The 27866-nt window shown below is 41.1% G+C and overlaps 2 protein-coding genes across 6 annotated transcripts in view; one reads left to right on the forward strand and one right to left on the reverse strand.

Moving 5' to 3' along the window:
• DCAF5 (DDB1 and CUL4 associated factor 5) overlaps nucleotides 1–15622 on the reverse strand; it is a 94864-nt gene extending 79242 nt beyond the window's left edge. Inside the window, exon 1 of one of the 3 annotated variants that reach the window (XM_057731524.1) lies at nucleotides 15419–15622. Coding sequence is in view for 2 of the 3 variants with exons in the window: in XM_057731522.1 (XP_057587505.1) it covers nucleotides 15240–15453 (214 nt within the window). In the remaining variant the exon portion in view is untranslated. Of the gene's footprint in view, nucleotides 1–15239 lie in introns of all 3 variants that reach the window. The other 2 variants (XM_057731522.1, XM_057731523.1) reach the window with 2 other exon arrangements.
• Nucleotides 15623–16136: 514 nt separating this feature from the next.
• EXD2 (exonuclease 3'-5' domain containing 2) overlaps nucleotides 16137–27866 on the forward strand; it is a 100250-nt gene continuing 88520 nt past the window's right edge. The window contains exon 1 of one of the 3 annotated variants that reach the window (XM_057730650.1): nucleotides 16137–16241. The gene's annotated coding sequence lies outside the window, so the exon portion shown is untranslated. Of the gene's footprint in view, nucleotides 16242–16430; nucleotides 16471–27866 lie in introns of those variants that run through there. The other 2 variants (XM_057730645.1, XM_057730646.1) reach the window with 2 other exon arrangements.

The raw sequence follows: 27866 nt of genomic DNA on the forward strand, positions 1-27866 counted from the left end.
GTTTAACAGAGCTAGAGTTTTTAAATTCTAAGCCAGTGCACCAATCCCTAGACAATGTCTCTAATTCCTGAGCAGAAACAGAGAAAGGAATCCACATCAGAATCACAGAATAGAGCAGGAAGACACCTAACAGATCATCTTCTCCAACATCCCCATTCTGCCAATGAAGAAATTAGGGCACAAAGAGGTAAATTCACCTATCTAAGAGCATACCACCAGTTAGAGGCAAAGTGGGATTCAAATCCAAGATGTCTGATTCCAAAGCACCTGTTCTTCCTAAACTGTAGTAAGCAGAGGCCACTGGATGATTTTAGAAAGCAGAGAAATGATTTTAACAATGATGTATTTTAAGGTGTATTTGGAAGAAACCTAGCACATCAAACCTGTGATTCTATAGACGTTATAACAATATAAAGTTTCCTTTCAAATATTGTTTTAAGGAGTCAATTCAGAAAAAAAATGTTAAATAGCACAGGTGATACCCCTTAAATGTGACAAAAGTCAAAAGAGTGGGGCTCAAACTTCTGAAATTTAGAGAATAGTTTACCAGGCACCTCTACTACCTACCTCCTTAAGAGGGGGACTCTAAACCTGAGGTTGTGATTTGATACACACTCAAACAGCTTAACTAGGGATTAATCTCTAAAGGTATTAGGAGAATGTGACCATTCTAACAAAGAGAGCTGCAACCTCATCAGTTACACTGTAATCAGCCTAAAGGAAGACTACAAAATGGCCAAAACTTAAGATAAAAATATTCAGCCTCACTAATAATCAAATCCAGTTATATGAGAAATTCAGTAATAATAAAATTTTTAAAATAATACCATCTTCACATATTAACTGAATTGCAAAAATTAAATGATGCCCAGCAATAGCCTGATGCAGTCTAATAATACAGTGGTTCAAGTATAAATAAGTCAGTTCAACCATCTTACAGGACTAATATATATCAAATGTATTTTATAAATTATAAAAAGACTTTGATCCAGAATCCCATTTCTAAGATTTTATTCTCAAGGAAAAGAAAAGTTTTTGCAAAGGTTTAGCTATAAGAATTGTGATAAAAGCAAAAAATAAATAGAGTAAGAGGGAATTGGTTAAATTCTGATGTAGGCCCTTGACAGGATACAATGTTGCCATAATACATCATACCTTAGAACAGTTTTCAAGTATGTTCCATGATCCCCAGGAGGCCTGCTAAGTCAAAACTACTTTCACAATAACATTAAAATGTTGTCTTTTTCACTGAGGCCAAATAATTTGAGAATTTTTGCTTTAGAATAGTGGTTCTCAACCTGGGTGATTTTGCCCCCAGGGAGCATTCAGCAATATCTGGAGACACTTTTGGTTGTCACAACTAGGGAGCTGCCACTGGCATATACATATAGTCTTAGGCCAGGGATGCTACAAAATGTCCTACAATGCCCAGAACAGCTCCCCATAAAAAAGAACTATCCAGCCCAAAATGTCAATAGTATTGAGGCTGAGAAACTCTGCTTTTGAAAATACTCAATGACATATGAAAAAAAAATGTTAAAATTAAGAAAAAAACATAAGCAGAGATGGCCTAATTCCAATTTTATTTTAAAAATATGTACATATAAATACAAAAAAGGCTAAATAAAATATGTCCCATGTGTCCAAAATGGTCAACCTGAGTAGGTGGGATACTTCCCTCTTTAAATATCAATTTTCCAAATTTCCCACAATTAATACCTGACATTTTAAAAACTTATGAATAAGTGGGAAGTCTGTCTTATAAGTGACATATTCTGATAACTTACATGATTCAACGGGAAATTCTCAATAGTAAAGTAGGGAATTAGTGAAATGTCAAAGAACAAAAGCTCCTCAAATAGAGCTAGGGTGACACTAAAAGCAGATTCTCAGGGCCTCAACAACAGTAAGGATTTACAGGCAAGTTATGATTGTGGACGATGCATTCATTTTGAGGTACTCCCAGACCACAGACTGTCTTCATGCCCAGTCTCACTTCTGCCACAGAGAACTAACCTGCACAATATGCTCTCCCGATTAAAGCACAGGTGCTCCTCATTCCATCTGAGATGTTTCTGATTTTTAAGTTTTTCTTTTTTTAAGTAAGAAAACTGCCCAACTTCTGCAAAATTCCTTGCATAAGCAACAGTAACAATATAATAAAGGTTTCTTTTCTCTTCTTGGGCAATTTCTAAAAATTGAATCAATGCAGGCACCAATGCTTAGTCCTTCCAGGAAGGTACACAATATCCACCCAAGAAGAGGCACAGAGAGGTCAACTCTGAGACTAAATCAACGGCTGCTTGAAGCTGGTTGCCAAACATGCCAATTTCAGTTGTTTCTTGCCAGTACATCTAAGGCAAAACATGCTTCAGCCATCTATGGCAGCAAGCAATAAGATATCTGTACTAGGCCATCAAACATGGTTAAGACAGCTATAAAGAAACTTAACAATCCTCAGAGACTCTAATTAGTCACTTGGCTTTAAGTAACATGAAAGATACAACCGGAACTTAGATACAAGACTTAAATGGAAATTCAGAATGAAGAAGGTTGTGTAATAAGATTTTGACAGGTACCTGGATTTGCAAAAAATTCCTCCTTCTGCGTAATGTTCTTGGAAGACTTTTTAAAGTAAGGAAGTATAGGCAGGCTAAGAATTAAAACTGGAGAGTCAGCCAGAGTGACAGTCTGCCTCCACCCTGGAAAATCTCTACTACTCATTTGTAAAATAATGAGGCACCACCAAATCAAAACGATTGTGTTCAGAGACACTAAAACTGCAGACAGAATGTACTGGTGGAGTAAGCCACTTCACTTAAGTCCCTTATAAACGCAGAATCTCGTAATTTTCCCCACTGAGGGACCAGGTCAGAAGACCGAGATTTTAATCTTGCTTGTAGTACTTACTAGTTGTGAGCTACTGGACTAATCACTTTACCTCTTTGCTCCTTTAAGCCCTTATATGTAAAATTAAAAGCTTCAATTAGATGATCATTAATCCTTTCCAGGAATAAAACTGTATCATTCCACTGAGGCAGAACATCAGCAGCCTGAGATCACAAGAAGGGTGAGATGAGGACTCTAATCCAGATCTCTTAAATTTCTTTAATGATGACATTACACAACATCAAAGATACTCTACAGCCAACTGGCCACATACCTAAAAAACTACAATTCCTGAAAACTCTTAGCAGGACCAACCTATATACTTGAGGGGGCCAACTCTTATTCCAAATATATCTGGTGCTAGATAAAATACTCCACAAAACTAAGCCTATAGCATGGTTTTAATATATCACTTTGGGCTAAAAACACCTCAGGGAAAAAATTCCAACTCAGTGGAGAATCATTCATCAAAATGCCTTTCCTCAAAATCAACTCTGCAAAAAACATCAACCCACAGGAAGACGCAAAAAACATCAACCCACAGGACGACTTAAAAAACAAAAACAAAAAACAAAATTCTGCAACCAAGAGTAGCCCCCGCTTGCTGCAACGAAGAGAAAGCCCTCAGGCAGCAACAAAGACCCAACACAGCCAAAATTAAAATAAATAAATTTAAAGAAAAGAAAGAAAACAGAATGTAAAACAAGTGAACAGTAGAAGAACTAAAAGAGTAAGTATATAAAAAGGAAGGGGTAACTTACTAGCCTCTGGATCTAGCATTTTCTTAATGGTTTTAACTTTTTTTTTTTGGTTTTTCTTTCTGATAAGCGGGCAAGGAGGAGACAAATGACTAACCAAGCACTCTGCCTCTCAGATTCAATTCAGTACCTTAAAAGTGGCAGTTGAAAGGCCTGACATGGGGAGAACAGGGACTTGGAAGCTTTTCCAGCAGAGGTATTTGACAGTGAATGGGAGGGACTTCCCTAGTGGTGCAGTGGTTAAGAATCCGCCTGCCAATTCAGGGGACAGGGATTTGATCCCTAGTCCAGGAAGATCGTGCATGCCACTGAGCAACTAAGCCCATGCGCCACAACTACTGAGCCCACAACAAGAGAAGCCACCACAATGAGAAGCCCTCACACCACAATGAAGAGTAGCCCCCTGCTTGCTGCAAGCAGAAAAAATTGGCACACAGCAATGAACAGCCAATAAGTAAATTAATTTAAAAAAAAAACAGTGAATGGGAGGAGTTAAAAGACTAGGGCTTTGGTTCTACCTGAGTGCCAGACAGTAGGTGGCCATATGACTTATCATCCAAACTAGGACCTTTTTAAGAACGAAAGACTTATCATCCAAACTAGGACCTTTTTAAGAACGAAAGGAGCACTAATAATTGTACTAGGATGATGGGGAAATTGGGACAGTTGCAAGTAAACCAGGATATACGGTCATCTTAGTTATAAAGGACCCCAGCAAAGGCAGAGGACCTACAGAGTTACTTGATCAACCATTTAAGATAATCTTACCTCACCTTATCAACCGCAGGAGCCCCAAAAGAGGCGAAAGGGAAGATGGAAATCAGCCTTTCTGCCAATATCATCTCTGCTACTTGGATATATTATAAACTTATCAGTTACCTCACATGCCATTTCTTTTATTGATTCCTACATGCCCCAGCCCTCTGGAATATAACTCTTTTAAGAATGGCCCTAACAGGAAAATAGTACTCAAAGCACATAGACCTTATCTCCAGTGCACATCAACTCTGTATCCTGAGAGGTACATGATAGAATCTCCGGTAACTAACATTGCAAAGTGCAAGGAGTGAGCAAGGTGGCAAAGGAAGTGTGAACACGCAGGCAAGGGCAGAGCAGACAACTAAAGAGATGAACTACTGTTGTCAATTCTTTCCCCAAATCCCTGACCTAGAAAAACTGATGTGAAGAGCAAGTGGAATCCAAGACCAGAACCTGAAGAGTAACCCTCCTTGTTCACCCAATCAGTAAGTAACCTTGTTAAGAAAATGCCTTCTTTTTCACAGAAGCAGAGTGAAGTTGCTGGTGACAGAAGTAAACTTAACTTGCAAGAACACTATGCTTCACTTTAGTGTTAAAAGTGCTTCCAAATGACATACAGTGCTCTCTGGCCAGATCGCCCACGTTACATCGTTTAAACCTTCTTCCAAAAGGCACTTTATTCTGAAACACATTATTTATCTGTGCCCCAAGCATAGATATTTTCTCCCCATGTATAATTATAAGAAAAGATACCTATTTCTGTTGGCTGAAATTCAGCCAAACATGCTGAAGCAGCGTACTTTCAGCAGAAATCAAACTCAAATCACAGGCTCAGTAAATACACATATATTGTTTGTACTTTCAGTTAGGTCCGTGGAGAAGAGGAACCAACTTGGTAACCAGAGTATGTATACCCACTCCTAATTAGACTAAAGCAGGTGAGTTTAACCCAATGTGAAGTTAGTCACATGGTTTATATAAGCAAGGGTGGAACACGCCGTGTTAAGGAGGGAGATTTTAGAAGACAGCCAAGACCAAAATCCAGGTGAAGTGAGTTCTAGTTCTGAGAGAGAGCTGCTTGAGAGCTGAGTACTGCAGCTGTGACCAGAACTGTACTTACTGGCTCCAAGCCCATGATCCATCCCCCTCAACTGTACCCCCTTCCTCTGTTTCCACATAAAGGGGAAAAAAACAATTAGCAAATTACAGTGATAGCATAGGGAGATGAGAATATAAGGAAAAGGTCAGATCCTTTTAAAATGTATGTAACATTCTAAAAATTTCAGAGCAGTTTAGCAGCATGTCTCAGAGCTCATAAAGACCCAGGATGGAAATGCAGCTCGACCACAAACTACAGGTTTCACAAAATATTTAACTTCTCTAAGCCTCTGTTTCTTCATATGTACAATAAGGATAACAGTACTATCTGTACCTTAGGAAAGATTCTTTTTTAAGTATTATATGTGATCATGTATGTAAATGTGCCTGACACATATGAAACACCCCCCAAATAATATCTGATGTGAATGACATGCTCAAATATTAGCTATTTTTATTGTTAAGCATTTATTTTTATAAACACTAATGTCTCAAACATCAGAAGAGCCACTCCTAGTTAATTTGGTAGACACTGGGGAGCACTGTAGATTTCTGAGGGATCAGCAGGGGATATGAGTTAATGAGTTAAGTTTTAGGGAGCTTACATTATATTAACAGTGGTGACTAATAAGAATTAAAGCTGAAAAGAACAAAAACTTGGGAAGAAGCTATTGAAACCAAATATCTACAAAGACCAAGGTAATAAAAAATCTTTTTTCATGGACTTCCTAGGTGGCGCAGTGGGTAAGAAACCACCTGCCAATGCAGGGGACATGGGTTCGAGCCCTGCCCCAGGAAGATCCCACATGCCGCGGAGCAACTAAGCCCGTGCGCCACAACTACTGAGCCTGTGCGCTCTAGAGCCCGTGAGCCACAACTATTTAGCCCATGTACCGCAACTACTGAAGCCCACGCACCCAGAGACCGTGCTCTGAGACAAGAAAGGCCACCGCAATGAGAAGCCTGCGTGCAACACAACAAAGAGTAGCCCCCGCTCGCTGCAACTAGAGAAAGCCCATGTGCAGCAATAAAGACCCAACACAGCCAATAAAATGAATAAATAAATTAAAGAAAATCTTTTTTCATTCCTAGAATTCTATTTCACTTCCTTTTACCCAGAAACAATGAATTCTAATATCTATTTTTCCACTAATGCCCTACCTGTTCTAATTACAGAATCCTCAGCAGTCATTTATCAATGTCCTTTCTTGATTCTTTAGCACTCAGTTATGACAATTAATACAAACCTTCAAATCCCCTTATCTTTCTAGATAATAGGTAACACTGGCTATTTTCCAAGTGGCAAATAAGACATATAAAGTGCTTAGCAGAGGGTCTGGTACACATTATCTGCTAAATAAATGTTTAAAAAAATACCTCTTAGAGTTATTACTGAGAATAAAGAGGCAGATATGGTGTGTTCTCATTAAATATTTTTAACAAATAAACATAAGATACCTAGGCAAAGCAACTTATTCACAGCAAATCACAGAAATACAATTTACCATCTAAGAAGAGCAACTAGAGTTGGACATGAACTCAGAAATTGCTAACAGTCAGGTTTCAATTCTTCAGAAGAGCTCCAGAAAAGGTTGCCTGGCCTATAAGAAGAAGAGGGACAGAAAAATATAAAAAGGCAACCTAGAAGCAGCACTTGCCTAGAAGCAATGAGCCCTACCTAAGAGTCCTCACTAACAAAGACTCTGGACAAGTTACCTTTCTACTCCTCCAATCCCTTTTCCATAAAATGAAAATCTTTCCGTCTCTCTGATTCCATGAGAAAGAAGGAAGAAATAAAAAAGGTTAGCTAATGTAGTATTTCCCAAGCTTCACTTAATCATGATCACCTTTTGATTTCTGCCATATCCACATAACACAGTCACCATTATTTTGCTTTAAATTGACTTCTTAAAATTTAGCCTCAGGACTTCCCTGGTGGCACAGTTGGTTAAGAATCCACCTGCCAAAGCAGGGGTCACAGCTTCGATCCCTGGGCCTGGAAGATCCCACATGCCGCAGAGCAACTAAGCCCGTGCGCTACACCTACTGAGCCCATAAGTCACAACTACTGAAGCCTGCGCGCCTAGAGCCCATGCTCCACAACAAGAGAAGCCACAGCAATGAGAAACCCACACACCGCAACAAAGAGTATCCCTCACTCGCCACAACTAGAGAAAGCCCACACACAGCAACTAAGATCCAATGCAGTCAATAAATAAATTTATTTAAAAAAATTAGCCTCATTTTAATCATGAAAGCTATTTTATATGTGCTAGTTAACTTTTTTAACATGTATAAAATAAATGTACTATTAAAATGTAAATATTCATTCAAAGATCACCTAAAATCAAAACAGTAACCTAACCCTTATAATTTAAAATCAAAAATTTTAGAGAACACAGAATTAAGTAGAAAAGAAATGTAATTTCACATCACCAGAATAATCTAAGAGTTAATCCTAATAGATCAATATTCAGTTCTTAAATTATAAGAAACAATACTTTTAATATAATGCGGGGTACCAAAAGTTGAAAACAGAATCCACTGCTTCTTAACCTATAGAATCTTCATTTGAGAATTAGGACTTTGGTTCCTTTAACCTTAATAGGCTTTAATTCCACCCCTGAGTATTTAAATTCAGACTAAAACAATAAGAAAAGCAATTACTTCTTTCTTGAAACCATGAAAAAGAAAAAAAAAGATCAAAATTAAGCAACGAAAGTGCTCTTCACCTTGCTCGATGAATGAGAAAATAAATGCACCCACTTCTTAATTCAGAATTCAGAAAGCAGTACCTCTTTGTCTCAAGTTTTACTGGTGAATAAAGTTTCCCTGATCTAAATGATTCCAACTGCACTTTACAACCAAATCTATCAATAATCAGTGAATAAGCACACACCTGTACCTGGGCTGACACCTCCCTTCAACGTGTGGCCAGGATACATAACTGAGGGCTACCGCACTTCTTCTGAACTCTTAGTAACCAAAAATGTAAGTCAAGTCAGTGATGATCCTTTGAACAATACCGAACACAAAGACAACTTTTTGAGGTACTTATAATGTCTGATAAGACTGGTGGTCATCAGTTAAACCTCACTAGGTTATTTTAAAGCAGAAGTGACAAACCCAGGCATAATTGTGAATTTGCCAATTTTTGATAGATATCAATTAGTTGACTGAAGAACAAGTGGGAAAAATAATGTGTATCTATAAATATGTTACCTATCCTTTTGACATGTTCTCTATAATTTATCATAGCAATGTCCTTCAAGGTCATCTCTATGAGCCATCTTTCTTTCCCACTAAAAATCACAGACAAGGAGACTTTTTCTATATTAAGTACTACAAACAAAACAAAAATCCAATATCTATTAACGTATCATAAAGCAGAAAAGAAAAATTTTAAAGGATCATGCACTGTTACAATTGAGAAGTAAATGTTCTGAAAATTCAAGCTTAAGAATATGATTTATATCTGATTCACCATCTCTGTACTTCACATAGCTCCTGTCTTATAAACAGTATGTGCTCAAAAGCTATTTATTGAACTAATAAATAGACCAAAGAATAAAATTTAACATCTCCACAGCAATGAATTATCAGTAAGTAGAAAAGCCCAGAAGAAAATCCAAGAATTGAATTCCTAATCGCCACGTCAAAATATATGTACTACAAAAACTTTTTAAAGTCAGAAATCTGCCACTGGTCATATTTCTCCTGATAAACTAACCCCTGGACCAAGAAATTCATTCCAATTAAACACATGAGAAATTTTAATAAAGTCAGACTTTATTTAACTGGCTAAAGTCAAACACTTTACCTGTAGATAATATGCTCTTATATAAGTTTATTTACAAAAAACTGATTCCATAAAATGAAACATAACTAGTGATTGCGCAACAGGAAATGATCATTAATCAATGGGTTTCAATTAAGCATATAGTTATCATCATAGCTATTATTTGATGCTTAAATTATGCTCTGATGACTGTATTGGCTGGGGTTAAGTTTATTCACAAAGCATTTCTAACAGTTCCCCTCACTGAGATCATTCTCAATTTTTCACATTGTAGCGTGCCATGTCCGATAAGTGTTAGATGGAGGTGTCAATCTCCTACAAGCTTTTCGTGAGGTTCAAGTTAAACAACAACAGTAGCAACAGTTGCAGCAGCAGTAGCAACCAGAGCAACACCATGGTCTAGGCCCTTGTGCTAAAAACTTTACAAGTGTTATTTCATTCAATCCTCACCACAACCCTGTGAGATGTATCACTGTCCTTATTATATGGATGAGGAAACAAAGGATGAGTGACTTATCAAAGGTAACCCAGTTAACAAGTAGTTAAGCTGATATTCACCCCTAGGCACTCTGACTCCAGAGTTCATGTTCTTAAATCTCTATATGTGACTGTGGATACTTATAATGATCAATAAGGTCAGAGACCCATATGAAATAGGAATAGGACTAAACAGTGAGTCCAATTATAAATATTATGATCAAGTAATTAAATGCCTCTCCCCATTCACAACTCCTATTTAATTAACACTTTGAAATAGTACAGTTGCTGATGCTATTCAAAAGCTTCTGAAGGTTCTTTTTCTACATTTAGTCATAAGCATTAAAAAAGAAATCATAATCTCTCACTGTAACTCAAAACTTAACACTATGGGCTATTAATCTGCTAGCGCTACAAGTTCCAATGCCTTAAACATCAATTCAGGGTAAATAATATTACATCAACTCTTATCCCAAAGACCTGAATATTTTTATTTACTGCTAAGATTCTGTTTACACAAACCATTTATAAGATATAAGAAAGCAGAGAGTTATATATACAGAGCTACACTCTTTTTTTTTTTGGCTGTGCCTCACAGCTTAGTTCCCCAACCAGGAACTGAACCTGACCCTGGCAGTGAAAACGCTGAGTCCTAACCACTGGACCACCAGGGAGTTCCCCAGAGAGCTACATTCTGATCCGTCTCCCAATCAGATCCCAAGAAGATGCTCCTCTTCCTCCCCAGAAGAAAACAAAAAGACTTTTAAGCAGACATATTTCCATTCTAGGGAAAAGGAGAAACCTAAGAGGAAGTAATGCCAGCAATAAAGAATCAGATGCAATCAAAGACTTAAAAGGTAAACCCAGGCTATCTCCTAAATATGTGTACTAGCGTAACCTCCTTGATGGTGTTAGGATCTCTTGTAAGTAGCACCTCAACATGCAATGTTGTTCCTTATCTCTCAAAGAACTAACACCCGTAAATATTCTAAGATGAGACTGCAAGCATCAAGCATACACTGTCCTTTATAGAGGAATGTTCACTCAAACCCACGCAGTTCACAAAGTACCTTCACATAGGACATTTCATTGAACAGACCTCCTTGTCAGGTAGTGAGGGCAATTTGTTAACCCCAGTTTACCGATGAGGAATGAAGGGATTTGCCTAAAGTCATACAATTTGTGACTTGGTAGAGCCTCCAACACAGCACATGACACCAAATCCCAAGCTTTTTCCACACCATATCATGCCTCCTCATTCCACATCAAAAAGTCACAAAACTATCCTGTCTGCCCCATTTGCACATGTCCATTACCAGCACTGTAAGAACAAGTGTCAGCTAATAATGACACCACGAGTTATAAGTACAAAGAGGAAAGAAAAAAAAACTCAGCATTTTTTCAGAGAGGCCTAGCTCTCTGTTCAGTACCCAGTCTAAACTATGCCTAATGTAGCTGTCACAGCAGCCCTTCAGGTGCGTGCAGGTATTCCCATTGCTTATATCAGAAAAGAGAGGCTTAGCAACTCAACTAAGGTCACACACTAAGGTCACACACAGCAGTGATTTTAACCATGTGTATGCTATACAAAACTGCCTTACATGATATCACAGTAATGCCCTTTTCAGCAATAAAGAAAAACACTTTTTAGGTTAGAATACTTGTGTATTTTAAAATGTCAAAAAACCATCATCCCACTTGTTGCTGTCACACACTCACTTCCCAGCTGACCACCTTTTCTCCTTCCTGGTTTTCTCTGCTTTACTCTTAATATCTGCTGGTTTCCTTGTGCCCTGGAAAAGGGGCTAGCTCTTACAACAAAAAAGCAATGATGTATCCTTAACACATAGCATTTTATAAGGCCATGAGAATCATGCAAATCTTATTTTTGCCCTAGGTCTAAGTTAATGCTATCAAATAGTGTGTCAGGGAACCCCCTGGCAGTCCAGTGGTTAGGACTTGGAGCTTTCACTGCTGTGGCCCCGGGTTCAACCCCTGGTCGGGGAACTAAGATCCCACAAGCTGCGCTGTGCAGCCAAATAAATAAATACATAAATAAAATTTAAAAAAACAAAACAAACAAAAAAACCCAAATACTGTGTCAGTTACAAGAAATGTAAGCTTGCCCAAGTAGAAAATGAAAAGTGAACAAACTATGGACTATCTATAATTTAAAAAATTTGTTTTTCTTCCTGTTTTATTGAGATATAATTGACATACAGCACTGTATAAGTTTAAGGTATACAGCATAATGATTTGGCTTACATACATCATGAAATGATAATTACAATAAGTTTAGTGAATGTGCACCATCTCATATAGATACAAAATTAAAGAAACAGAAAATTTCTTGTTATGAGAATTCTAAGGATTTACTCTCTTAACTTTCATATATAACATACAGCAGTGTTAATTATTGTACATTATATATTTTATCCCTAGTACCTGTTTGCCTTATAACTGGAAGTTTGTACCTTTTGACTGCCTTCATCCAATTCCCCGCTGCCCCCCTCCCCCCAACACACACCTGCCCTCTGGTAACCGCAAATCTGATCTCTTTTTCTATGGAACAATCTATCATTTTAATTAACACTTTCAAGGGCTTTAACCACTCCAGACAAGATACAAGAACTACAACAAAATGCATAAAAGTAATCTCATTACCATCCTAGAGGCTTGCCTCCCACCACATTTTTGGTGAAACATTAGGGATAGATAATATTAGCCTCAAAATACCATGTGCTCCTCCCCTCAGGTGTTAACTGCTGAAGAAGGACAATGATATAAAACATGTAAACACGACACCTTAAATACTTTAAATTTGGGAAGATTATTGAAGGACTTCCCAGAACAAAATTTAATTAGCTTTAACAAGTAAACGTGTATTTATGACTCCCAGAGGAGGCTTCCTTATCTGAAACAAACAGGAGGAACTTTCTGTTGCATAAGTTGTACTCACAACAGAGGGTGAATAGCTAATAAAGCTCTTAACCAAAACTCTACACTCAGGGAACAAGTAAGAAAAGTAACCCTACCTGAGCTAGACTGGAGGGGCAGATGAAAAAGCCTACTGGAAGACTAGGAACAAGGACCAGAGTAGATAAAAAGGAAACAGGAAGAACTGAGCTAGAGGAAGTGTGAGGGGAAGGAGGAGGAGTAAGGCAAAGAAGGCTGGAACCCAGGAAGTACTGATGGAGATGGGCAACTCAAGGCGAGATAAGTGGAAACGAATGCCTAGAACCAGAAGGTTTACCAGAACCTGCCCCCTAAAGACTAAAATTAAGGTAAAGGAAATGAACTGGTCAAGTCTAGAGAAAATTGTGTTCATTTAAGACATAGGGTAAGGTTCTACACAAGGATAACTGGTAGAGAATGGAGACAACTTTTCAGCACCTTAAAAAAAGTGTTAATGGGGACTTCGCTGGTGGTCCAGTGGGTAAGACTCCAGCGCTCCCAATGCAGGAGGCCGGGTTCATCCCTGGTCAGGGAACTAGATCCCGCATGCATACCACGTGCTGCAACTGGGACCCAGCACAGCCCCAATACATAATTTTTTAAAGTGTTAATGAACTTTAAATGAATGAATCGTATGGTGTGTGAATTATATCTTAATAAATCTGTTACTTTTAAAAAGCGTGTTAAATTGAGCAATGTATGACTGCATTTATGATTTAATCAACATGATTGGCTCAGTCTGTGATAGCGCCCCCCCAAATTCCCTCCCTCTGTAGGGTGCGTTGACTTGTGTCTGGGAACACCTATGTTGGCATACATCAGTCTGGGAAGGAGACAGCAGTATGACGAATACATAAGTAGCAGTAGGGAAAAATAACTGGGAGCTCTTTGAAGAGCTACTTCCCCATTTTTGCCCTTGGAATTTTGGGCCCTGTGGGGGAAGGAAGCTTTTGTTTGGGGTATGCCTCGAAGTGGAATATCAGATTTCTTCAGATGATGATCTAGGGCCACAACCTACCTAATCAAAGAGAAAACGATCTGAGGTGGAAAACTCAAGTCAGTCCTGGAGAAACCCCAGAAGGTTTATCATGAAATGATCACGTCTTATTTCTGCTACCCCCAAACTGGACTGCACGCCCCGTGTCACTTCCGAGTGTTACTCGCGAAGAAGACGGATGCTTTGCCATGATCCCAGAAGTTTCTGGCGAGCTGCCCACTGACGTAAATTAGGAAACCATTCGGGGACCGGCCTGGGTGAAGCGAAGCGCCACGTCCAGCGCTGGGCTCCCCCTTCCTCTCGATGCAGGAAAGGGGACGGGGTAGGGAGGGCAGAAGGCGAGCGGGAACGCCAGATGAACCGTCTTCGCTCTCCTCCCCCGAGCCGGGTTTCGGAGAGCCGCCCCCAGCGTACCCCATCCCCACTCGCCAGCCCTGGGCCCACGACCCCCGGGACGAGGGCGGCGAGCGCCCCCACGGGCGGCAGGCGCACCTCCCCCGGGGCAGCTGTCGCCGCCACCCGCCCGGCCCCGGCCTCCCCGGGAGCAATAGGCTATCGATTCAGCCGCCTGTCGCTAGGAGCCCCGGGAGAGCGAGGCCTACACCGCCCGGCCGGAGCCCCGGCCTCGATTTCGCCACTTACCCCACACCCGAGGGGGAGCCGGGAGGCACCCAGGCCCCGGTGGGCGGGAGGAGGCGGCACGGAGACCACCTGCAACGGCAGGCGTGGGGGTGCGGGCTCGGGGCTCCCGCCAACAAGTCTACCGGGGTCGCCCACCCCCCACCCCCTGCCTCACAAGTTGCGCATTCAAGTTCAGGCCGGTGCCCCTCGCCCTCCGGAGCCCTCGGCACTCGCGAAACCCTAAGAAAAACAAGACACGGAAGAGGCGACCCCAGGACCCGAGGAGATGGCGCTGGGCCCCTAAGGGCGCCGAGGGGGCGGCCCACGGGGACCCGCCCGTCACCTCCCCTCCGCTCACCCGGAGTCGCAGCCCCGACCCCTCCGGCGGCCGGCCCTGTCACCGCCCGGCCCCTAGAGGCCCCTTCCCCGGACGCCGGCGACAGGGGCTCGAGCTCCCTCCCACCGCCTGGCCTCCAGCGCGCCTCGGCCTCCTCCCCCTCCAAATCGCCCAAATGCCCCCCGCACCTTTTAAAGTACGCAGAGGAAGAGTTTCCCATCAAACTTTGTCAAGCGGTAACCTCGCCCCCCACCCCGACCCACACTTCCAGGGCAGTCATCAGGAGAGATCACTTTACACTTGGGATAAAGCGAATTAAGGACCTGTCAACCATTTTAGGTCTTTTTTATACAAGACATCCTCTCCTTCCCCTCCCTTCCTCCCTCCCCCGCCAAGGTTTTAATCTGACACCCACCTTCCCACCGCCTGAGGGGGGTTGAGGAGGGAGGGGGTGGGGATGGAGGGCAGGAGGCGGGTGGCGAGGGAGAGCGGAAAGGGGAGGCTGGAAGGGGGCCGGGAGGCGCGGGGAGGGGAAGGGGGTTGATTTACCTGAGACCAGCCACTGGCCTCCATTGTTGGAGAATTCAATGGCATTGACACAGCCGAAGTGGCCGAGGAGGTCCTTCTTGTAGAGGTTTCTGCAGCCTCGCAGGCGTCTCCTCTGAAAGTCCTGAGTGAGCAGGGGGTCCCCATGCAAGCCCCGCTGGGACAAGAAGCCCACCACTGACCTCATGCTGCCCCCCAGGCCAGCTCTCCTCTTCATGCTGTAACCGCCGCCGCCGCCGCCCGCGCCGCCGCCCCTCCCTCGGCCTCACGCGCGGCCGCCGCTCTCCCCCCACCCGGCCCTCCCCCCGCGCTGCGATCCGGATGGTTCTTTAACCAGCCATAGCAGACGAAGCGAGGTGTGCAGACGCTCGGTGGCGTTCGCGGCTTCCTGACGGTCCCCTCCCTCCCCTTCCCCCTCCCCCTCCCCTAGGCTCCTCCCTCCCCTTCTCCGCCTCCTCCAGCAGCTGATCCTCAGCTGCGGCCGCGCTTCCGCGATGCGCGCGGCCCTTCCGCCGGCCGCGGGGGCCGGGAGAAAGCGGGCGGCGGCGGTGGCGGCGGCGGCGGCTCCTCCCCCGCCGCGGGCTGCGGGCCGGAAGAACGCGGGCGGCTGGCCTCTAGACCGCGGGCGGCGGCTCGGCTTTCCCGCCGCAGCTCCTCCCCGCGCGAGGACCTGGGGTGCGCTGGGCGGAGGCCGGGCTGCACCCCCTGAGCGGCGCACTCTGTGAAGTTGGAGGCGCGCAACAATCAAAGTGGCCGCGGGGCTGCGGGCTCGCCTTCCTCCCCCGGCGGCCGGCGGTCCCTCGCCGCCCCGAGGCCCAGCGCCGGGGCGAGTGTGCTCCTCGCTCTTTTTTTTCCGGTCCAGAAAATGCAGCCCGAGGTGGCAGAGAGGTGGAGGGAGGACTGCGGGCAGAGGCTCCAGTTGTTCTCCCTCAGTGCGCCTCATTCTTGGGCCGCCCGAGCCCCGTCCAAGGGAAGGGAACCAGGATTTAGGACTGGACACTTGGGGTAAGGTTGCTTGGGGCCCCCCCAGAGAAATTTTTAACACTACCCCTCCCCCCATGCAGGTTCCTAATTTTCGCTTCCTCTAGCCATTCAGTGAAAAGGGCTAAACTGGGTTCCATCGCTTAGATGATGAAGTGATATGGGGGGGGGGGGGGGGGGGAAGAGAGGAAAGGGGAAAGGAATTCTTAAGAACTGGGAAGAAAACTGCCAAAACCGAGTTGAGAAAGCTCAGGTAAGCAAAAAGCACTTCTGTTCATTAGTTCCAGGTACATTGCAAGACGCGTTATTCGAAAGTAGCAATATATGTTATTTAATTGGGTGCAGTGAGCTCGTCTTCAAGGTCTTGAGTGCAGAGCTCTGAGGCTGTACAGCTGTTAACCAGCAGCTGCGTTCCAGGCCAGAAGTAGCTGCACTACGGTGGGCTGGGGGTCTCCGCCGGGACCCCAATGAGGCGACTGGGTGTTAAGTGCTTTGGAATTCTACCAGACACAGTAACAACAACAACAACAAAATCCCTTTGGCAGTATGTTGGACTTTCCCCAGAAGCTGTCCTCTGTCATTAAATGGTAATAATTTACTAGACTAGGCAGGTGTCCGTTTTGCCATTTCAGTTTAGCAGGAATTACATCCTCTGTATCAGAGAGAGCACATGGGTAGTCAAGTATACCGCCATGAAAGGTGGGATAAACGTGAAGAGGACACCCGTGAAGCAAAATCACCGACTTCTACTTTTTGTACTAGGACAAGAATAAGATTAATCATACTAATAACAAAAATGCAAGTATGGGCTTCCTAGGTGGCGCAGTGGTTAAGAATCCGCCTGCCAATGCAGAGGTCATGGGTTCGATCCCAGCTCCAGGAAAATCCCACATGCCGCGGAGCAACTAAGCCCGTGTGCCCAAAAAAAAAAAGCAAGTAAATGTTTAACTTAAAAATCAACATTATAACAAACGTTGTGGAAATTCTCCAAATTCCAAAAATTATGGCTTTAATGGAATATTATTTCCCTAAGCAGGAATATGTGTAATACTTTCTTTTAAAAAGTTTAATTTTCAGGATGCTTCATAGTGTTTCTTCATTATAATAGCACCATAAAGATCAGTAGTGGTATACCAGCTTGACTTTTCTTCATAGCTATGTCTTAATGTGTAATTAAACATGTATTTTTGTGATCATATCAACATGTTCCCCCCATAAGTTCTCTGAGAGCAGGGACCATGCCTGTTCTGCTCACGAGTATATGTCCAGAGCTAGCACATGCTGGAACTGAGTAGCCACTCGAATGTTTGTTGAATACATAAATGAAGTCAGAGAGAGGGGAAGAATTAGGAAGGGAAGGTAATGCATCAGTTTCAGATGCATTGGGTTGGAGGTATCTGTGCTTCATTCCAGTGGAGATGATTCCAAAGCCAGCTTGCCATCTCCCTGTTCCTTTGCTTGACTTCTGAATCCACACACTGAAAAACAGGGAGCCCTCGGCTCCTTCCAGTTAACATGACATCGTTTATACCTACTTTATTTTGCCTGGGGTGGGGTAGATGTGCACTGTAATAATGTGGTTGAAGTGGCCTTTACTGTGGCAATATGTGACACCCTCCTCTCCCCTCTCAAGCACATACCTCTTCTCCACAGTTTTAAATGTGAGTTGCTTTTCCTGAGTCCCTGGAATAACTGTCCCATTTATCTCAGCCTAAAAATAGACCAGGATCTGATCACAAGCCAGCCCAATTCTAGGACCTTGCTGGAAACTTCCTTAACTGTTCAATGACCAGCCGGGACAAAAATATCGGGACCTCTCAGTTTGTTTATATCCTACTGCTAGTCTGGGCAGCTTATTGTAAGGAGAGTGCATAAAGTCTCTCTTATTCGTGTAATTAGAGTTGCCAGATAAAATGCAGGATGCCCAGTTCTATATGAATTTCAGATAAAAAATGGATAATGTTTAGCATCAGTATGTCCCATGTAATATTTGAGATATACTGAAATTATTACTCATTGTTTATCTGAAACTCGAATTTAATTGGACATCATGTATTTTTGTTTGCTAAATCTGGCAACCCTAGTTATAATATGACCCTACTTCAGAAGATCAAGCCCCATGATATCTGCTTGCTTTTATTAAGAATTTGACATAGTCCCTTGTGTCATTTGTTGCAAACTAATAGTATTGTACTCATTATATAATACAAATATTTAACTTCAATGACCAAATGAGCTTGGCCTTTTTGATATAGGCATTTGTAGTAAAAAGACTTAGCTTAAAAGTAGTAAATGAAATTGGACTCTGGAGTAATCTCTCCAGTACATAGAATCTGTGGAGGATGAGAGAGGAAAAGTAAAAAATTCATATTTTTCTTACCTAGACTCAGAAACTTCTGTAAATTAACATTCATATTCAGAAAGCCTTGAAACACTGTTTTGAAAATTCATTCTGGAAAAACCAAGATATGGAAATTACTTAACATGGGTACATTTACTTAATTGCTCCACCATGGGTTGAATACTGATTAAACATAGAATTCCCAGAAATTCATTTACTCTTTGACTTCTATTTTGCTTTGCCCTGATATCACTAAAGAAGAAGTAAAGAATCTTTAAAACACTAGATGCTAAGGAAATGTTCAAACATTAGAAATTGTTTGTTTAAAAAAAAAACACTAAGAAAATGCTAAGCCCCTTCTCACACATTTACTAAATTTTAGCATATTAAGGGCTATGTATGGATACTAGCATGCTGAGAAATTTTTCACTTCAAAATATTTTCAACTTTAAAATAAACTAAACTGCTGCTCGTAGATAAGAAGTATTAATTTAGACAAAGATCAATGTATCAAATATGTTTAACTGTAATGTCATTTAAATTTTAGAGGATGTTATTTATTGGTCATTTTAAGCAGACAACAGTCAATTTTAATTTGGGGGGAAAAAGAAATACCAATTTTTTAAATTAATTAATTAATTAATTGGCTGCATTGGGTCTTCATTGCTGTGTGGGGGCTTTCTCTAGTTGCCTGGAGTGGGGGCTACTCTTCTTTCACTGTGCGAGTTTCTCACTGCAGTGGCTTCTCGTTGTGGAGCACGGGCTCTGGGCACGCTTGGGCTCAGTAGTTGTGGCTCGCAGGCTCTAGAGCACAGGCTCAGTAGTTGTGGCACATCGGCTTAGTTGCTCTGCGTCATGTAGGATCTTCCTGCTTGAACCAGAGTCCCCTGCACTGGCAGGTGGATTCTTAAGCACTGACCACCAGGAAAGTCCTGTCCTTTCCTTTTATTTTTTTATTTTTATTTTTTAATAAACTTATTTATTTATTGGCTGCATTGAGTCTTCGTTGCTGTGTTTGCGGGCTTTCTCTAGTTGCAACGGAAGTGGGGCTGCTCTTCATTGTGTTGCCCAGGCTCCTCACTGCAGTGGCTTCTCTTGTTGCGGAGCATGGGCTCTAGGCAAGTGGGCTTCAGTAGTTGCAGCACACAGGCTCAATAGCTGTGGCTCACAGGCCCTAGAGTGCAGGCTCAGTAGTTGTGGCGCACGGGCTTAATTGCTCCACAACATGTGGGATCTTCCTGGAGCAGGGATCGAACCTGTGTCCCCTGCATTGGCAGGCAGATTCTTAACCACTGTGCCACCAAGGAAGTCCCCTGTCCTTTCTTTTTAAATAATAATTTTATTAGATATAATTAACATACCATAAAATTCACCTTTTTAAAATTCACAATTCAGTAGCTTTTAGTATATTCACAAAGTGGTGCAACCATCACCACTATCTAATTTCAGAACATTTTCATTACCCCAAAGAGAAACCCCATTCACATTAGCAGTCACTCCCCCTTTCTTCCTCCTCCTAGTCCCTGGCAACCACTAATCTATTTACTATCTCTGGATTTGCCTGTTCTAGACATTTCACATGGGTGCAGTCATGTAATATGTGGTCTTTGTGTCTGGCCTCATTCATTTAACAGTGTTTTCAAGGTTTATCCTTGTAACAGGTATCACTACTCCATTCTTTACTTAGACCAAATTCTGTTGTATGGACAATAACACGGTTTGTTTATCCATTCTTCAGTTGATAAGCACTTGGGTTGTTCCCCCTTTTTGGCTATTATGAATAATGCTGCTATTAACATTTGTGTACAAGTTTTTGTGTAGACATATGTTTTCATTTCTCTTGGGTGTATATACCTAGTAGTGGAATTGCTGGGTTATACGATAACTCTATATTTAACTTTGTGAGGAACTTCCAAACTGTTTTCCAAAGCAACTGACTATTTTACGTTCCCACCAGCAATGTAAGAAGGTTCCAATTTTTCCATATCCTTGCCAATTCCTGTTATTTTATTTTATTTTTTTAATTTATTATTTTTTGGGGGGGGTACAGCAAGTTCCAATTCCTGTTATTGTCTTTTTCTTTTTTTAAAAATTATAGCCATGCAAGTGGGTGAAATGGTTTCTCATGGTTTTGATTTGCAATTCTGTGATGGCCTTTGATGTTGAGCATCTTTTCATGTGCTTACTGGCCAGTTGTGTATCTTCTTTGGGGAAATGTCTATTCAGATCCTTTGCCCATTTAAAAATTATTTGTCAGGACTTCTCTGGTGGTGCAGTGGTTAAGAATCTTCCTGCCAATGCTGGGGACACAGGTTCGAGCCCTGGTCTGGGAAGATCCCCCATGCCTTGGAGCAACTAAGCCCCTGTGCCACAACTACTGAAGCCCATGCGCCTAGAGCCTGTGCTCCACAACAAGGGAAGCCACTGCAATGAGAAGCCCACGCACCACAACCAAGAGTAGCCCCCCTCTCGCCACAACTAGAGAAAGCCTGTGTGCAATAACGAAGACCCAACGCAGCCAACAAAAATAAATTTATTAAAAAAATTAAAAAATGAAATAAAATGTATTTCTTTTTATTGCTGAGTTGTAAGAGTTCTTTACATGCTTTAGACACAAATCCCTTATCAGATTATAATTTGTATCTCTGTTTTCTCATATTATGAGTTGTCTTCTCATTTTCTTGATAGTATTCTTTGAATTACAAAAGTTTTAAAATTTTGATGAGGTCTAATTACCTTTTTTTTTCTTCTGTTACTTATGCTTTTGATGCCATGTCTGAGAAACCCACCTAATCCAAAGATTTACTCCTATACTACTTCCAAGAGTTTTATAGACTTAACTCTTACCATGACTCACTTTGAGTTAATTTTTGTATGTAGTGTGAGCTAAGGGTCCAACTTTATTCTTTTGCATGTGGATATGTAGTCATCTCAGCACCATTTTTTAAAAAGACTGTTCTTTTCTCCATTGAATTGCTAGTGTATAGATACACAATAGATTTTTGTATATTGACTTTGTATCCTGCAAATTTGCTTGACTCATTTATTAGCTCTAACAGTTTTTTGCTAGGTTTCTTAAAAGTTCTATGTACAAAATCATGTCACAGGCTAATAGAAATAGTTTTACTTCTTCCATTTCAATCCACATGCCTTTTACTTTCTTACTTTATTTTTTTATCTAATTGCCTTGGCTAGAACGTCTAACATAATGTTAAATAGAAGTAGTAAGAGTAGACATCTTGTTTTGTTCCTAATATTAGTCACCATTAAATATTACATTACCTGTCGATTTTATGTGATTCTATTATCAAGTTGCAGAACTTCCTTTTTTTTCCTAATTTTTATCATGAAAGGATGTTGTCAAATGCTTTTTCTTTGTATGTTGAGATGATCATATGGTTTTTGTCTTTTATTCTATTAGTATGATTTTCATATGTTAAACCAATCTTACATTCTGAGATAAATTCTACTTGGTCATGGTGTTTAATCCTTTTTATATGTTGCTGGGTTCACATTGTTAGTATTTGTTGAGGATTTTTGTGACTGTATTCATAGAAATGTTGGTTTTTAGTTTTCTTGTGATGTCTTTGGTTTTGGTATCAGGATAATACTGGCCTTATAAAATGAGATGGGAGTCCATTGTCTATTTTTTGGAAGAGTTTATGAAGGATTAGTGCTAATTCTTTAAACATTTGCTAGGATTCACTAGGGAAGTCATCGGGCCTGGACTTTTCTTTGTGGGAAGGTTTGGATTACTGATTCGATCTCTTGTTATAGTTCTGTTCAGATTTTCTGTTTCTTCTTGATTCAGTTTCGGCAGTTTGGGTGTTTCTAGGACTTCATCTTGCTTATCTTATTTGTTGGCATGTTGATAGTATTCCCTTTTAATTCTTTTTATTTCTGTGAAGTTGTAATAGCACCTCTTTCATTCCTGATTTTAGTAATCTGAGTCTCCTCTCTTTTTTCTTGGTCAGTCTAGCTGACTTGTCAATTTTGTTGATATTTTCAAAGAACAAACTTTTGGTTTTTGTTTATTCTATTTTGCTTCTCTATTTTATTTATTTCTGTTCTAGTCTTTATTGTTTCCCGCTGCTTGCTTTGGATTTAGTCTTCTTTTTCTAATTTCTTAAATTGGAAAGTTATGTTACTGATTTGAGAGCTTTCTTTATAATATAGATATTTACAGATATTAATTTCTTTCTAAGCACTGTGTTAGCTGCATCCTATATATTTTTGTATGTTGTGTGTTTTCATTCATCTCAACGTGTTTTCTAATTTCCCCTGTGATTTCTTTCATGGCCCATTAGTTATTTAAGAGTGCGTTGTTGGGCTTCCTAGGTGGCGCAGTGGTTAAGAATCCGCCTGCCAATGCAGAGGTCTCAAGCTCGATCCCAGGTCCAGGAAGATCCCACATGCCGGGGAGCAACTAAGCCCGTGTGCCAAAACAAACAAACAAAAAAGAGTGTATTGTTTAATTTCCACATATTGTGAACTTCCTAAAATTTCTTCGGTTACTGATTTCTAATACTTTTTTTTTTGGCCACACCATGTGGCGGGATCTTAGTTCCCTGACCAGGGATGGAACCTGTGCCCCCTGTAATGGAAGCACAGAGTCCTAACCACTGGACTGTCAGGGAATTCCCTCTAATACATTTTTTAAAAGGGGCATTTTTCACAGGTCTTGAAGTGAATTTCCAGCCTGTGAAGTAATTGAATTCAGTAATTAAAGTCAGAATATCATTTGTTACTAGAATTTTCAAATCACATTCCCGCTTACTTTCCAGACATTTGATTCAAGTTTTCCATGCATAATCTTCATGATGAATGAAGAAATCCAGTTTGAAATAACTTTTATGGAGTGAAAGTGTACAGAAATTCTCAACGGCCAGGATTATTCATTTGATATTTACTCAGTGGTATCTTCTGTGCTGTTCTATGCCAACCATCTGGGTTTTGTATATTTGAAGTTTTCTTGACAAAATCATCATGAGCCAGCTGTTTTTACTTATTTTTAATTTTAGGTTTCCACATGAATAACCCCTCATGAGTGGTATGAGAAACTGTTAAAACAGTTTTTATTTATTGCACTGGGTATGTAGTCACATAGCCAAGATTTCTTTTCCAGAGATGGTTCCACAGATATATAATGTTTATTGAGCATCTTCAGTCTGCTAAACACCATTTAGAAAATAAAATTGGGCAATGCCTCTTCCCCAAAGTAAAATATGCCCAGGGAGAAGCAAGAAGATTCTTTGGTAAAGAGATCAAATATAAATTGTCCTTATGGGTTCAGTGGTAATCAAGGACAGGCTCCTGGAAAATGAACTGAGCACAGCAAGTGTTTATAAACTTGTTTCCCTTCCCTTCTGAACAAACCACATGAACTCAAGATGTAAATAGTATCATCAGTATTCTTGAGTTATCCCACTCCTTCCACTTAAGTTGGAGTTGGTCAAGTATCTATCTATGAGCTTGCTGAAAGATAATCATTATTCAAATCACAAAATGGTAAAGCTCATGGGCTCTCAGAAATCACCTGGTCAGGGACTTCCCTGGTGGCGCAGTGGTTAAGAATCTGTCTGCCAGTACAGTGGAAACGGGTCCTATCCCTGCTCCAGGAAGATCCCACATGCCGCGGAGCAACTAAGCCCGTGTGCCGTAACTACTTAGGCTGTGCTCTAGAGCCCACAAGCTACAACTATTGAGGCTGTGTGCCACAACTACTGAAGCCCGCAAGCCTAGAGCCCGTGTTCATCAACAAGAGAAGCCACTGCAACTAGATAAAGCCTGCACACAGCAACAAAGACCCAACTCAAGCCAATAAATAAATAAAGTACTTCACGTACTTTTTTTTTAGCTTTGTAACAATCCTGTGTGGTTGGACACGAATTATTATTCATTCACTGGAGAAATGTTTTTGAGCATTTACAATATGCCAATGCCCTAGGAAAACACAAGGAATATCATAGTGGGTAAAAAAAGAAGACCCTGACCAATGTTCATAGTACTTACAGGACAGAGACAGACTTTAATCAAATAATCATGCAGTAAATGTAAGATTACAACAGTACTAACAGTTGCTAACAGTGATTGATCATTTATTTATAAATTTATTATTTATTTATTGGCTGTGTTGGGTCTTCGTTGCTTTGTGCAGGCTTTCTCTAGTTGTGGTGAGCGGGGGCTACTCTTTGTTGCTGTGCGTGGGCTTCTTATTGAGGTGGCTTCTCTTATTGTGGAGCACCGGCTCTAGGCACGTGGGCTTCAGTAGTTGTGGCTCGAGGGCTCTAAAGCACAGGCTCAGTAGTTGTGGCAGACAGGCTTTGTAGCTCCACAGCATGTGGGTTCTTTCTGGACCAGGGCTTGAACCTGTGTCCCCTGCATTGGCAGGCACATTTGCAACCACTGCGCCACCAGGGAAGTCCCTGAGCATTTATTATGTGGCTGGCACTGTTCCAGGTCTTTTACAAATACTAACTCATTTTATGTTCTCAACCAACCTATGAAGAAACTATTATTCTATGTTGCACATGAGGAAAATAACAATTATGGTACATAAAAGTGTGTGATAACTCAGTTTCCATGTGTAACAAATTCTTATTGGTAGAGCCCTTAGATCAGTGACTGACTTGTAGTAAACATGTCTGAGTACTAGCTATTATGATGACAATGGTGAGAGATTAAAATGGGAGAATCTTGTTAGAGACATTAAGGGCAGCTATGACCTAAGGAAAGGCAGGTGTGAATGAGGCCAAGTGGGTGATTGGGTTCCAAGCAAAGGCAACAGCACATACAGAGGCTCTAGGGCCAGAGGGGGTGGGGGTGGAAGGAGACCTAGAAGGCACTCATTGTGATTGAAGCACAGATGGGATGGAACATGGTATCAGATAAGGATGCAGCTGGGAAGTTGCTAGATTCTGCAGGGGCCTGGCCATGTTGAAGCTTTTAGTCTTTATCTAAGTGTCACTGAAGGGTTTTTAACAGGGGCTTATATGATCAGATATGCATGTTATAAGGTTATTTTGGCTACTATGAGGAGAAAGGATTGGAGGGGGCTGAGAGAGAATTAGAGTAGATGATTAGGAAGATTTTACAGTAGTACACTGGGAGAGAAGATGGTAGCTTAGACAAGTCTAGCAGCGAAAGTACAGTTAGAAGTAAATGGATTTAATATAAAAAGATAGAACTTGGTGATGGATTAGAGAAATCAGGGGTTGAGGGACAAGACATCAGGGCATAGGTTTGTGTATAACTACTCATTGAAATAAAACTCCTGGAAAAGTCTAAGCTTTGAGGGAGAAAATCATGAGTTCAGTTATATATGCATTGAATTTGATATGCTTCTGAGACTTCCAAGAAGAATTGACAAGTAACCTGAGCTCAGGTCAGGCCGAGGTCATTGATATAGAAGTGGTGGTAAAGTCCTAGGCATGCACAAGAATATTCAGAAGTATTAAGTGGAAAGAAAAGGAAAGAAGGCCTAGAACTGAGCTTTGAGAGATGCTTGGGGTTAATGTATGGTTAGAGGAGGATATATCTACAAGAAGTCAGAAGAAGTGGTCAGAAGTATAGGAAAAAAACTAGGAGAGTACTGTCATGGAAGCTGGGAAAAGAGAGCATTTCAAGAAGGGAGAGTGGTCAATTGTGTCAATCGTTGTTGGAAAGTCAGTAAGATGACTGAAAAATGTTGGATTTGTTGACACCAAGATTTTATCAGTGAGACACAAGTGATCTCAATCAGAGGCCCTTCAGGGATGTGATAGCACAGGACCCCAGAGAACTGGCTGAACAGTGAGTGGAAGGAAAGGAAGTGAAGGCAGTTAGAGGAGTAGCTAGAAGGGAACCTAGGATCCAGGAAGAATTGTTTTGTTTTGTTTAACAGGAAAGAAAAAAAAAAAGAGAGAGAGGGAGAGAATATTTAAAACCATTAAGAAGGATCCTAGTCAAAGGAAAAAAGAAAAAGTGAAAAAGATGTGTCGATTAAACCAGACTGTATAGTCTACAGGGAAGAGTTCTGAGAAGGCAGGGTGGAGGGAATCCAAAGCACAGGAAAAGAATTTGGCCCTAATTAGGAGGAAAGGCAGCTCCTCCATTAAAACAGGAAGGAAGGAAGGCAAGACAGGTACAGGTAAAAGTAAGGTTATATGTTTGGTAGTAAGAAGGTGGGGAGTGCCCACGTGATAGTTTCTGTTTTTCCAGGCAAGTCAATTGACCTACCACTGGACAGAATTTATTTTGCCTTGTTATCAGTTAAATACAGTTTATATAAGTTGCAAAATACCTCAAAAGCAATAAAAGGCTAGAATCAGATAACCTGGAAAGGTCTGCTCTAAAGAATGCATAGTTTTCCATTGGAAACACCAGTTATATTTTTTTGCTTCTTCCAAATTTCAGTACACCTTTCATCCTAGAGGTATGTGGAGCCTGAGAGTATCAACGGCACCGTCTGGGTGGGGCAGCAGGAAAATAGTGTCCTCAAGGGAGAGTCAGATTTTAATAAAGATAAGAAAGTGAAGAGAAAGCTGGACAACACAGGGGCTTTTGCTGGTTGTGGATAATAAATTCCAGAGGGCACAGTGGAAGAGTTTGGAAGGTAGGGTGAGACTGAGAGAAAGGCAAGGATGTAGAAAGTAATATAGGCATAATAATACATTAGCACTTTGGTTCTCGGTGGGGGAGGGGGTTGCTCTCCTCTATTAAGGCTGTCAGATAAAACACCAGAAGCCAGTTAATCTTTGAATTTCAGATAAATAAAGAATAGGGGTTTAAAAAAATAAGTATGTTGTTTTTGTTTTTATTATCCTTTTTTGTTTTGCTAAATCTGACAACTCTCCCCTAAGGGCCCATTTGTCAGTGTCTGGAGTTTCTTGATGGTCACAGCTGTGGGGGGAGGCGTGCTATTGGGATCTGGTGGGTTGAAGCCAGGGATGCTGCCACATATCTTACAATGCACAGGACAGCCCCACAAAAAGAATTTTCCAGCCCAAAATGTCAGTAGTGCTCAAGTTGAGAAACCATGTATTTGAACAATGATCTATAGATTTTTTATCACAAACTCTCCTTTAAACATTTAACATGTACCCATGTTGTATGTATATAATGTAACACTGTCCTAGTATGTACATTTTTAAATCACAAAGTTTAAAAGTTTAAAAACTAAAGGATAAGATGAAGCTGAAAAACACACTATTTTAAAATATAAATTTTGTTTATTATCTATACGAAAAGTCCTTTTGCTCCCATGAACTTTTTTTTTTTAAGAGCAATCTGATTGACTTTGCTTTATTATTTATTTAATTATTTGTTTA

The sequence above is a fragment of the Hippopotamus amphibius genome, chromosome 4 (assembly GCF_030028045.1).
Source record: "Hippopotamus amphibius kiboko isolate mHipAmp2 chromosome 4, mHipAmp2.hap2, whole genome shotgun sequence".
NCBI classification, from domain to species: Eukaryota; Metazoa; Chordata; class Mammalia; order Artiodactyla; family Hippopotamidae; genus Hippopotamus; species Hippopotamus amphibius.